This window comes from Erythrolamprus reginae, chromosome 2 (genome assembly GCF_031021105.1).
Source record: "Erythrolamprus reginae isolate rEryReg1 chromosome 2, rEryReg1.hap1, whole genome shotgun sequence".
NCBI classification, from domain to species: Eukaryota; Metazoa; Chordata; class Lepidosauria; order Squamata; family Dipsadidae; genus Erythrolamprus; species Erythrolamprus reginae.
Genome location: NC_091951.1, coordinates 272,848,250 through 272,861,496, shown reverse-complemented (window position 1 = coordinate 272,861,496; position 13,247 = coordinate 272,848,250). Strand labels below are relative to the sequence as shown.

Here is a 13,247-nt window from a genome sequence, read left to right as displayed (position 1 = left end):
TCACCCCCCCCCAAAAAAAAAATATTATGAATGACAGAAGCTTAACTGTACCAAGGCAAAACAGTTAATACCAGAAATACTGCAGCACAAAATACTACTCAAAAGCACAGAAAACTCTTTACTTTCTAAAAACAAAAATATACTTAATAGTCTGACATGCTGATTTATCTAGATTATTGTTCTGTTCACCACATACTATACAGCTGTTCTAAGATTCATTGATGCTATTCAAGCATAAATCTTCAGGTCAGTGACTAGAATAACAGCAATAAATCAAACTGTGTAACCAAAGATATTACTAAATTGAAAATATCATCTAGTTTCTAAAAAAAATTAAAACAAGATTTTTATTCTTTTTGCATGTCCAAAAATTTGTTTTAAATAAGTGAATTCAAAATTGAAATGGGTAGTTAATCTTATTTCTAAAAAAAAGTTATCATTCCCAAAAAGGCACTAAGAGTTGTTAACTTAATCTGGCGTAGTTTCTTCTCTGGCAATATTAAACCGCTAACCAGAGCATACAAAACATTTGCCAGACCAATCCTCAAATACAGCTCACCCTTCTGGAACCCGCACTACATATCAGACATTAATACAATTGAGAGAGTCGAAAAATATTTCACAAGAAGAGTCCTCCACTCCTGTGCTCGCAACAGACTACCTTATTCCACCAGACTTGAAATTTGGGGCTCAGAAAACCTAGAGCTATGTCACCTTCAATCTGATCTAAATGTAGTTCATAAAATCAGCTACCACAATGTCCTACCAGTCAATGAATACTTCAGCTTCAACTGCAACAACACATGTGCACAAAATAGATTCAAATTCAATTTAAACTCGACTGCAGAAAATACGACTTCAGCAACAGAGTGATACCTATACCTACTTTGCTTTTGTTTATGTTTATACCATTTATTTATTTATTTATTTATTTATTTATTTATTTATTTATTTATTTATTTATTTATTTATTTATTTATTTATTTATTTATTTATTTATATGCTCTCCCTCTCCATGGACTCGGGGCGGCTTACAGCATATCAATAAGAATATCTAAGAATCCAATTAATTAACTAATTATTCTAAGAAATCCTAGTACCATTAAAAATCACTCATTCCCATTCAAACACAGGCATACATCACACTCGTCGGCCAGGGGCTAAGGTCTAATGGTACCAAGCCTGGTGGCATAGATGAGTCTTCAGACTCTTATGGAAGGTGAGGAGGGGGTGCAGTACGAATCTCTGGGGGGACCTGACTCCAGAGGGCCGGAGCCCCACCAAGTGACATTGTCTAATTGACGGGATCTGGAAAAGGCCAATTCTGTGGGACCTAACCGGTCGCTGGGACTCATGCGGCAGGAGGCGGTCCCACAAGTAATCTAGTCCAATCCCATGTAAAGCTTTATAGGTCATAACCAACACTTTGAATTGCATCCGGAAACCAATCGACAGCCAATGCAGTCCACAGAGTGCTGGAGAAACATGGGCATAACTAGGAAGGCCCATGACCACTTGCACGGCTGCATTTTGCACGATTTGTAGTTTCTGAACACTCTAGCCCCATGTAGAGAGCATTGCAGTAGACGAGCCTCGAGGTAATAAGGGCATGAGTGACTGTGAGCAGGGACTGCAATTGGTGCACCAGGCGAACCTGGGCAAATTCCTCCTCACTACATTCGAAAGATGATGTTCCAAGGTCAGCTGTGGATCGAGGAGGATGCCCAAGTTGCGGACCCTCTCTGAAGGGATCAAAAGTCCCCCCCCCCGAGTGATGTACGGACAAATGGGGGTGTCCTTGGCAGGCAGAAAGCCACTCTGTCTGGTAGGGATTGAGTCTGAGTCTGTTAAAATCCATGCTAGAAGAAGTCACCTGTAAGCATGGGTTACGGCAATTGTATTACATTAACTGAATAAATAGGCTAACCTAGTAAAGAGAAAACTGTTTTTAAAAAAATCTCAAACCAATATGCAAGATGAATAGATAGTGTAGGAAAATATGGATAAATGGTAGTTCCAGGCTAACTGAATTAGACTCAACTTGCTGAAGATTACAATATGATTCTATGAGCCAAAACAGAAAGATAACACAACGTTCCTCAATAACGTTGACCTTCCCCATGTTTCTTACCTTGACATAGATACATTGCTTATACAGAAGCAACTTCTGGCTTTGATAAATACTACAGAACACCAAAAAGATAATGTGGCCTTAGAGTCTTTTCTATTTGCAAAACTCGAAGAGATTTCTGTGAACTGATGTACATGGAAAAATTACTTTCCATTTTGTAAGTATAGGTGATGCTGAGAAGAGGCTCTGAAGCAGACAAAAGAAAGCAACACGGTTGCTCTTAAATCCTCTGCCCTTATGCACTTAAAAAAGAAAATTACCTTTCTTTTACATTTTGATTCTACCAATCCAGTCAACAAAGCAGTGGAAGTGATATTCCAGTGCCTGGAGGCTGTTGGGGCCTGGATGGGTATCAACAAACTCAAACTCATCCCAGACAAGACAGAGTGGCTGTGGGTCTTGCCTCCCAAGGACAATTTCATCTGTCCGTCCATTACCCTGGGGGGGGACTACTGACCCCCTCAGAGAGGGTTCGCAACTTGGGCGTCTTCCTCGACCCACAGCTGACATTGGAACATCATCTTTCGGCTGTGGCGAGGAGGGTGTTTGCCCAGGTTCGTTTGGTGCACCAGTTGCGGCCCTATTTGGACAGGGAGTCACTGCTCACAGTCACTCATGCCCTCATCACCTCGAGGTTCGATTACTGCAACGCTCTCTACATAGGGCTACCTTTGAAAAGTGTTTGGAAACTTCAGATTGTGCAGAACGCAGCCGCGAGAGCCATCGTGGGGCTTCCAAGATTCACCCATGTTTCCTCAACACTCCGTGGCTTGCATTGGCTGCCGATCAGTTTCCAGTCACAATTCAAAGTGTTGGTCATGACCTTTAAAGCCCTACATGGCTTTGGACCAGACTACCTCTGGAACCGCCTGCTACCGCATGAATCCCAGCGACCGATAAGGTCCCACAGAGTTTGCCTTCTCCGGGTCCCGTCGACTAAACAATGTCGTTTGGCGGGCCCCAGGGGAAGAGCCTTCTCTGTGGCGGCCCTGGCCCTCTGGAACCAACTCCCCCTGGAGATTAGAATTGCCCCCACCCTCCCTGTCTTTTGTAAACTACTCGGGACTCATTTATACCGCCAGGCATGGGGTAGTTGAGATATTCCTTCCCCCTAGGCCATTACAAGTTATGCATGGTATGTCTGTGTGTATGTTTGGTTTTATAATAAGGGTTTTTAGTTGTTTTATTATTGGATTGTCACATGCTGTTTTTATCATTGTTGTTAGCTGCCCCGAGTCTGTGGAGAGGGGCGGCATACAAATCCAATTAATAATAATAATAATTATTATTATTATTATTATTATTATTATTATTATTATTAATTCCATGAATGAATGAGTTTGTTTGTTTGTAACATTTAGATGGCCACCTAACTCTTAACAATCTTACTCTAGATAACATACAAAATAATTAAAAACATACAGAAGAAAAGTAACATCACTAAAGCAAACTAAAACAATTAAATGGAGATCAGGACTAAAATATATCTCACCAATGAGAACTCTGCATATCTTTAGTGTCATGCCTAAAGAAAGAACCAAGTCTTACCATAACTGCCTTTCTAAAGGCTTGCAGGATTTGTGGCTGACTATATATTGGAGGTGGCAATTGTTGCAAAGAGCAGGAGCCACCACTGAGAAGGTATTTTTAGATTATATAAGGTTTCGGAAAAGGGATCTGGAATTTGTCCTCTCTGCCAAAATGTATGAAAAGGCAAATATCTTTGAGAAAAGGGGATCCACAATAACCTGTGTCATGTAGAACTTTATAGATAATAACCAAGACTTTCAAAAGTTTTAGAGGCCTAAAAAGAGCAGGTCTAGTTTATTGAATGAAGCTATTATACAGGTATAACAAGAAGCAGTCATAGTTACCCATGACACTGAAATCTGACCAACTGAAGCTTAAGAATGGTAGTCAAGAACAGCCTTATGCACCCTGAGTTCTAAACTATTTAAGAGATGAGTAAAATATGAGTGACCCTGAACAGGTCCCAGATCCAGAAATGGACACAAGGCAAAGGCCACTTGGTCTTTTCATGAAGGAGCTGTGAGACGAAGAATACTCCCAAATTACAAGCACGTCAGTATTTTTAGGACCTGTGGGGCCCAAAACACACAACCACTTGCTCTTGATAAGGTTCACTTAGGCAGCCAAGTCAAGGAATACAGTGATCCCTCGATTTTCGCGGTCTCGATTTTCGCGAAACGCTATACCACAGTTTTTCAAAAAATATTACCGGTAATTAAAAAATACTCCACGGTTTTTTTGCTATACCACGGTTTTTCCCACCCGATGACGTCATACGTCATCACCAAGAGTCACTTCTCTGTCTCTTTCTCTTTCTTTCCTGTCATTCTCTTCCTCCCTCTCTCATCTCTTTCTTTCTTTCCTTCTCTCTCTTTCTCTATCTCTCCCCCTCTTGCTCTCGAGCGGCGAACGAGCGGCCGAGCGAAGGGCGGGCGAAGGGCGGGCGAGCGGCGAGCAAGCTGACATTCTTCATCAGTGGGGGCAGAATTGCACAAGCGTTTTGTTGAGGGAAATTGCCTCAGTTTTAAACGCGAGGCTGCAAAAGAGGGAAGCCTCCGGTGCGCTGTTTCCTAAACCGCGCACGCACGGAGGCGCCGGAACACCCGGGTGGCTCCGAAGCCGAGGCGCCCGGGAAGCCTCCCATCAACCCAGAGGGCCCAAGAAACCCGGCCCGCTTAGGCCGCTCAGCGGAGAGGCCAGCGCAGCCGAGGCGCTGCGGGGAGCCGCCTCCACCTCCGCTACTACTACTACTCCCGCCGCCGTCCCCTCCCCCCACCCACCCAGCCAGGCAACACGAAGCAGCAATGCGGCTCCCCAGGCTCGGTCCCTCTGGCACTTGCCGGGGGACGCCTGAGGGGGCTCCCTGAGGAAAGCGCGGAGAGAGAGAGAGAGGCGGGCGCGCTTTCAGCTGCCACCCCCTTAAAATCTCTTCTGCACGGAACGACCCTCCTCTGAGAGGAGGAGGCACAACTCTTTCCCTGCCAGCGACACCCCCGTTTCCCCGAGGCGTCTCCCCTCTTCTTTCTCCCACCCCCTTCGAGCCGAACGGCCGAGACGCCCCCTTCTTCTAGTTTAAAGGGAAAGCAGAAGACATTATTAAAGCCCAACTTCGGATCAGTTCTTCGCTGCCCCCTTCCCATTCTTCCTTCCCCTGCTGTAGGGAACCGCACGCCCCTCATTCAAGGAGCAGCAGACAACCAGACAGACGCCTGTCTCCCTCCCTTTTCGGGTGCCTGTCTCCCTCCCTTTTCGGGTGCGGAGCCCCTCAAGTTGCCTCACGGGGAGGCGGCGGGAGAAGGAGAACTCCGGCTAAGCCAGGCTGTCTCTCTCTCTCTCCCCCGTTTCGGTCTTCCCGGCATCAGTGCCTTCGCCTTCCTCCCCCGACAGCGCCGTGCGCAAGCTCGGGTTATCCGACAGCCGGGAGCGTCCCTCTTGCTACCCACCTCTGAAATAAAAGTGAGCGAGTGGCCGGGCGAACGGCGGGTGGGCGGGTGCCTACGGGGAACGTGGTGGATCGGGCGGGCGGGCGGTAGCAGCGAGGGCGCCGGAGGCAGCCAAAAATGGTGTTTTTACTTCCGCGCCGCTACATCGCAGAAAATCGATTTTCGCGGGAGGTCTTGGAACGTAACCCCCGCGAAAATCGAGGGATCACTGTATACTAATCAGTATGTAAGCATATTGATTGTTAGATCTTCCTGGGGAAGCTTTTCAGAACGTAGGCTTTTTATAATCACTTATGTATGGGTTATATAAATAACACCTTTTTTTAAAAATGGGCATGCATGTGTAGAATATTTTAATGAAAAAAATCTTTATGTTTTAACAAACAGAAGAATGAGAAGAATGACATTTAAATTTTTTGCAACTATCTTTAATATCTGACAAATGTAGTTTTGATTTCCTGAGAATGTGTTGGGTGAGGGTCCTTGGGCCATACTTTAAGACACATTGACATAAGTGATTTCTAGTCCAGTAAATACTGAAAATATTCTACACATGCATGTCCATTTTTAAAAAAGGTGTTACTTATATAACCCATAAAAACAAAATTTATTCTATGGTCATCTATAATTATTAAAAGTGAGAAGGGGAGCACATAATCATCTCCTCCCCCATTTATTAAACAGGACACCAACAAAATGTGGAACATTCTTTATTCACAGATATTCTTTATCAGAAAGATGCAAGGCCTCCTGTCTGCTACAAACATATTAGCATTTCTGCTTGAGACGGTGATAAAATGCTTAACTACTTATAGACAAGAGACTGTCTCGTCTATAAGTATAAATGTCCACAGAATGTCTGGAATAATTTAAATTCAAGTAAGCCATTAAGTCAGTCAGTAAAAATGTTTGTGTGGAGTGTGGAAGTGTGAGTGTGCATTTTTTTTAAAATTTGGTCTGCAAATAAGTCTGTAGATGGAAATCTAGCATTTAAAACATCTAAAAACTAAGGAAAAAACAATAAAGTGTTAATTAGTATTACTATGAAAATATGTGGTTTGAAAAAAACAAGCTTAGGATCACCTTAGAAAAAACTTTTTCTTACCTTCCTCATTCAAAACCCACGGGAGAGCAGTGGTGTCCGTTTCATAGCCACAAGTGCTGTCTTCAAAGGCACAAGAGCCAACAGCTTTTGATTCAAGGGCTCTGGCTAACTGCAAAACTAAAGAAGACAAAGCTGGCTTAGTTTGCAACATAAAAGAGTGGATCTGCTGTGAAAGGGAGTCTGTGAGAAATATGCACTTCAGGAAACCAAGTACAGGACAGCCTTTGGCTCAATTCAATGGAAATCAACCGTGCACTTCCACACCAGAAGCAATGAAAACTGCAGTAGCAGTCTTTAACAGTTCCCCGAGACTGCCTCCCAGTTTTACAGATGTAACACGATTGCTGTAGAATCCACTACAAATTTTATCTCATTTGCTACTCTACAAGACCCAGTAAGTGCATGCTTCATGCACCTGCTCTTCTCTCAATGTGCTCTATGCCTTTCTCTATCAGTCGTGCCTCACTGCATTTTCTAGGGGAATAGCTGTCTTGATCCAATTTAGAGGGAGTGGAGATAGAAACACAATTTTTTTCACAACAAATATTTGTTGTGATTGAGTGGTAAAGAAGAGGTACTATTAAAAAAAAAGAGCAGAGAAATATGTAAGTTACACAAACCGTATAAATGTAAATCATTGATATGAATTGCTGTAAGAGAACCCTAGGGGTCTTACTGTATAGTTATTAGTGTGTTTGTTTAATGTTTTTTCCTGTATTTTTTAAAATGTGATTAATCTAATTTTTTTTTAAAATTAAAAAACATTTTTTAAAAATCTGGGAAATGCAATAGCCCAAAATAAATTCAGCTTCCTAATGCATCTTCCTGAAGATGCTTCTCATAGATTCTAGGACCTAGAACAAAGAAGTCACCAATAGAGACCTTCACTACATAATTAAATTAAGAGACTTTTAACACTTTTTTTCCAGGTGATCAGCCACCTGAGACAAAGCTGTGTTTCTATGACCCACCCATTTTTATTTTATTTTATTATTATTATTGTGAACGGCCCCCTCTCTCTCTATGCAATTATCACTTTGGGTCATTTTTTGTCAAGTTGACCAGGTGTCCCCACTTGACCATCTTCAATTTCAATGAAACTTTGCACATATATTCCTTATGGTATAAAACTGAGGTGTGCAAATTTTTTACACACTTTACTTTTATATCATTAGGAATATATGTGCAAAGTTTCATTGAAATTGACCACCTTCCATTTCAATGACATTTTGCACATATATTCCTTATGGTATAAAACTGAAGAATGCAAAATTTTTATACACCTCAGTTTTATATCATAAGGAATATATGTGCAAAATTTCGTTGAAATTGACCACCTTCCATTTCAATGAAATTTTGCACATATATTCCTTGTGACAGTGTTTCCCAACCGTGGCAACTTGAAGATATTTGGACTTCAACTCCCAGAATTCCCCAGCCAGCATTTGCTGGCTGGGGAATTCTGGGACTTGAAGTCCAAATACTGTATCTCCAAGTTGCCAAGGTTGGGAAACACTGCCTTATGGTATAAAACTGAGGTGTGCAGCATTTTTATACCCCTCAGAAAAGAATATATGTACAAAGTTTCATTGAAATTGAAGACGGTCGAGAGGGGAAGATTCTGAAAATGGTTCCACTTGACAAAGAATGATTCCTTTCTCAGCCTCACAGTTATCTCTGGTCCTTTCCTTTCTAGCCAATCCCCTCCCCAAACAATAGGGGCGTTCATGCTATTCCCTCATAATAACTTTCCGTCTATCTGTCAGGCTGCGGTCCGTAAAGCTTCTCGCTCCAATGCCCACTGTCCCCCCGAGGATCTTCGCGGCAAAGCCACCGCCCACCCTCGTTCCAGGTGCAGAAACCTATCCGTCCGCCTCCTCTCCCGCCGCCTTACCTTGCACGGCGAGAAGGCAGCGCAAGATCATAGCGGCGCCGGCAGCGAGGGGGATGCGAGAAGGACAAAAAAAAGCAGCTCGGCGGGCACCAATTCTCCCGCCTCGAGGAGCCGAAGGCGCTGCGCGTCAATGCCAATTGAGGAGCCCCGAGCGGCCGAGGCGAAGGCAGTAGCCTTGCGGGGGGATGAGGGAGGAGCTGAGCTTGGACAGCCTCGGAGGCAGCCCGCCAGCGCCGAGAGAGACGGAGGGAGGGAGGGGCTGCTGGAAGCAATGGAAGGAAAGGTCCGTGAGGGAAGCCCCGCGGTCTCCACACGGAGTAAAAAGGCTTCTCCTCCTCCTCCCTCAGCCATTGGCAGCAGCTCCCAGGGACGCGCGGGCGGGAATTCGCTCGGCTCGGAAAATACGCTCCAGTTTGCTAGGAGAGCGAGCCTCAAGGCGGCTTTTTTTTCGCCGCCGTTTTCCATGCTCCGCAGCAGAACCCGGAGGCCAACTTTGTTCTTGTCATCAGGACATGCAGTTTGACGATGGAGGTTGGGGGGAGGGGAATCACTTTCCCTCATCAGGACATGAAGGGGAAAAAAACCAAAATGGATTAATTTTAATTTTTAATTAAATTTGGACATTAATACAATCGAGAGAGTCCAGATATATTTCACCAGAAGAGCGTTTCGCTCCTCCGCAACAGAATGCCTTATTCCGCCAGACTTGAAATACTGGGATTAGACAATTTACAACTACCATGCCTCCAATCTGATCTAAATGTAGATCATAAAATCATATGCCAAAATGTCCTTCCTGTTAATGACTACTTCATCTTCAACCGCAGCAATACACCAACACGTAATACTGTAGATTCAAACTAAATGTAAACCGCTCCAAACTCGACTGCAGAAAATATGACTTCAGTGATAGAGTGATCAATGCCTGGAATGCACTACCTGACTGTCTGGTTTCTTCTCCAAACACAAAAAACTTTAATTGTCTACAATCAACCTCTCCCCATTTCTAAGAGGTCTGTAAGGGGTGTGCATAAGCGCACCATCGTGCCTACCGTCCCTGTCTTACTGTCCTATTGTCCTCTTTTATTGTTACTTTTTACTTATCTTTATATAAACTACTACTATCCTCTACACGTTTGATAAATTAAATAAATAACTCTAGAGTCACAAGTGGCACTGACCAAAATCCAGAATATGGCATTTCCTAAAACATTGTACAACTAGTCCTCGACTTACAACAATTCATTTAATGAACGTTCAATCTTACATTGCTGGAAAATGTGATGTGACCAGGTTTTTTTACACTTACAACCGTTGTTGCGCCCACATAGTCACGTGATCAAAATTCAGATACTTGGCAACTGGCTCATGTTTATGAGGGTTGCGGTATCCAGGGATCATCTGATCACTTTTTGAGACCGTCCGACAAGCAGAGCCATATTCATTTAACTGTCATGTTATTAAATTAACAACTGCAGTGATTCAGTTAACAACTGTGGCAAGAAAGGTAATAAAAATGGGCAAAACTCATTTAACAAATGTCTTGCTTAGCAATAGAAATGTTGGGCTCACTTGTGATTGTAAGTCCAAGACAACCCTTATCTCAGGGTAGCAATTATTGAGAAAAGGAATGTAGACCAGGGGTGTCCAAACTTTAAAACTTGCTGGCTGAAGAATTCAGTGATTTATGAAGTCCACAGGTCTTAAAGTTGTCACTGTTGGACAGCCCAATGTAGACTATTTAAACCGCAAAAGAGCTGAGCTAGAATTCATTCCCTTTTCTTAAATAACGTTCTTATAACCAGCTCATCAAGAATGTTAATGAACCACACAGTGTAGGTAATTAAATCATGGTTTGGTTTCTGTCATCATTTTACCTAGCTAAGGGTATTCCTTCCTTTTCCAAATAGAACCAAATTTGTATGTGTGCAGCATGATTTATTTATTTGTTTGTATGTTTGTTTTGTCCAATACATAATACACATTGAAGAGAATAGATATGTAATAATATAAATAAAGAAAAGAATAGAAGAAAAGATATAAAAGTATAGGTGAACATATTTGAAAGGAAGAAAAGATAAATGAGATAAGGAGAGACAATTGGACAGGGGACGGAAGGCACACTGGTGCACTTATCCACGGCCGTTACTGACCTCTAAGGAACCTGGAGAGGTCAATCGTGGATAGTCTAAGGGAAAAATGTTGGGGGTTAGGGGTTGACACTACTGAGTCAGGTAATGAGTTCAACGCTTTGACAACTCGATTGTTAAAGTCATATTTTTTACAGTCAAGTTTGAAGCGGTTAATATTAAGTTTGAATCTGTTGCGTGCTCTTGTGTTGTTGCGATTGAAGCTGAAGTAGTCATTGACAGGTAGAACGTTGCAGCATATGATCTTGTGGGCAATACTTAGATCATGTTTTAAGCGACGTAGTTCTAAACTTTCTAGACCTAGGATTGATAGTCTGCTTTCGTAGGGTATTCTGTTTCGATGTCTCCATACATGTGATGAGTTATTAACCAGATTGCAAGTTAATATTATTCTGAAGACTCCTGTCTTCACTGCCATTCACTTGGAATACTGAAATTTGCTTTGCATGGGGCTGCCCTTAAAAACCAGAAGTTTCAGATAGCCCAAAATATAATAGCCCAGATTAGCCAGGACTTGCCAGCAGGAACCCATTACACCAGTGCAGAGGGTACAGGAGTTGACTTCTGGGTGCAATATAAAGAGATAGACTTGAACTATAGATGGCATGGCACCAACCTACCTTCAGGAGCACATGGTTGGCTCAACCAATTCAGTCTTGCTGGAGTAAAGCAGCTCCTAATTTCTCATGGGAGGAAGGGCAAGGCTCAGGGACACCAATCTCAGTAACAGGGCCAGGCATCTGGAATGGCCTCCAGTTAGAATAGAGATGTCAAATCTTGGCAACTTTCAGAACTGTGGACTTCAACTCCCCCAATTTCCCAGTCAGCCTGGATAGCTGGGAAAATCTAAAGGAGTTAAAGTTCATAGGTCTTTAAATCGTCACGGTTGAGCTGCATTAGAGATCAGATTATCTTCCTCTTTAACTACCATCTGGAAGCAGATGAAAATACAATAAAGTTCTCCCAGAAGGCATTTGGTTTATTTTATCCATTTTAAATGTTATTTTTATGTTGGCCAAGGTTATTTTCATTGTTGTATTCCTGTAAATTGCAGAATTACAAGATGATGGTAAGATCATCACCAACAACAGCCAAGCTTCCTACAACTGACCCCCATATTATTGGGTTCACAACCCCTAGCGATCACAGAAAAGCCTCATTTGAGATGACTCAGTCCCAGGAACAGTACTTTATAGCCTCCAGTCCTCTAATGATCTTTGTTGCTCTTCTCTGCTCTTTCTAGACCAGCAGTGATTCCCAACTTGGGGGCCACGCCCCACAGGAGGGCAATTTGATATTTAATGGGGGCAATTGGAACCCTAATACAACTAAGTTAATGGCCTTTTAGGCTTCCTCCGCATGAGGAGGAGTTCACTTTTTGAATAGTATGAATTATATGTGGGGGGGGGATTAGGATTTTAGAGATGCTTAGGTGGGGCATGGCCAAAGAAAGATTTGGAACCACTTTTCTAGAGTCTCAACATCTCAATATTTCCTCATAATTTATCAGAATCCATTCTCTTCCATGATTTTCTTTTTTAAAAAGAGAGAGAAATCATAAAACAGCTCTCTGGTACCCTGGAAATTAAAACAATTTAGAAAACTATTAAAGAAAAGTTACAAATTCCCACCTAACATGAAATAAAAATGTTGAAATAAAGAAGGTAAAAGTTGCATTCAATACATTTTTAATTGTGAATAGACAATGAGTCAAATAAATATTATAGGAAGGTCTTAGATATGGAAAGAACTTTGAGAAACCATTTAATACTATAGCATGATATGGAATTTTTATTTGAATTCTGTTTCTAAATGCTTGCCTGAAAGTAACTATAGTTCCACCCAGATAACAATAGTCTTGGCAAATGCCATAGTGTAAAGCAGGGGTCCCCAAACTTTTTACAGAGGGGGCCAGTTCACTGTCCCTCGGACTGTTGGAGGGCCGGACTATAAAAAAAACCTATGAACAAATCCCTATGCACACTGCACATACCTTGTTTTAAAGTAAAAAACAAAATGGGAACGTACTATTTAGAGGGGGGAAAAGATCTGAAATTCATATATGTTTATGTTTTGTTTTTAATTTTCTTTTGTTAACATCTGATTGGCTATACAAGGTTTTCTTGGCTTATGAAAAATGTATAAAGAAAGAAGAAAGTACTTTGGCATAATGGTTAATAAGTTAGAAATATAATTGGTGTTGCACTTTTTGAAGGAACATTAAGGAGGGAATTTAATTAAAAGAAAATGAATGTAACTGGATGACAAAATTAGAAAAAAAACCTTTTGCAACTTTTTTGATGATTGATATTAGTTACTAACAAAATACTACATTTTATTCATGGAAAATTAGATGGTACACTGTGTTGTTTGAATGTATGTTGAGAAAAATATTTTAAAAAATTACACACACACCCCCAAAAAACAGTCCTTCTTTCCTCTGTCCCTCCATTTCATTCTTCCTTCCTTCCTTTTTTCCTTGTTTCCTCCATTT

The 13,247-nt window shown here is 42.0% G+C and overlaps 1 protein-coding gene across 2 annotated transcripts in view; it reads right to left on the bottom strand.

Annotated features, from left to right (window-relative positions):
* Positions 1-8,752, bottom strand: part of MAMDC2 (MAM domain containing 2) — a 58,626-nt gene extending 49,874 nt beyond the window's left edge. Inside the window, exons 1-2 of one of the 2 annotated variants that reach the window (XR_011558312.1) lie at positions 8,604-8,738; positions 6,710-6,826 (exon numbers count right to left, since the gene is read on the bottom strand). Coding sequence is in view for 1 of the 2 variants with exons in the window: in XM_070742650.1 (XP_070598751.1) it covers positions 6,710-6,826; positions 8,604-8,634 (148 nt within the window). In the remaining variant the exon portion in view is untranslated. Of the gene's footprint in view, positions 1-6,709; positions 6,827-8,603 lie in introns of both variants that reach the window. The other variant, XM_070742650.1, reaches the window with a different exon arrangement.
* Between the last annotated feature and the right edge of the window lie 4,495 nt (positions 8,753-13,247).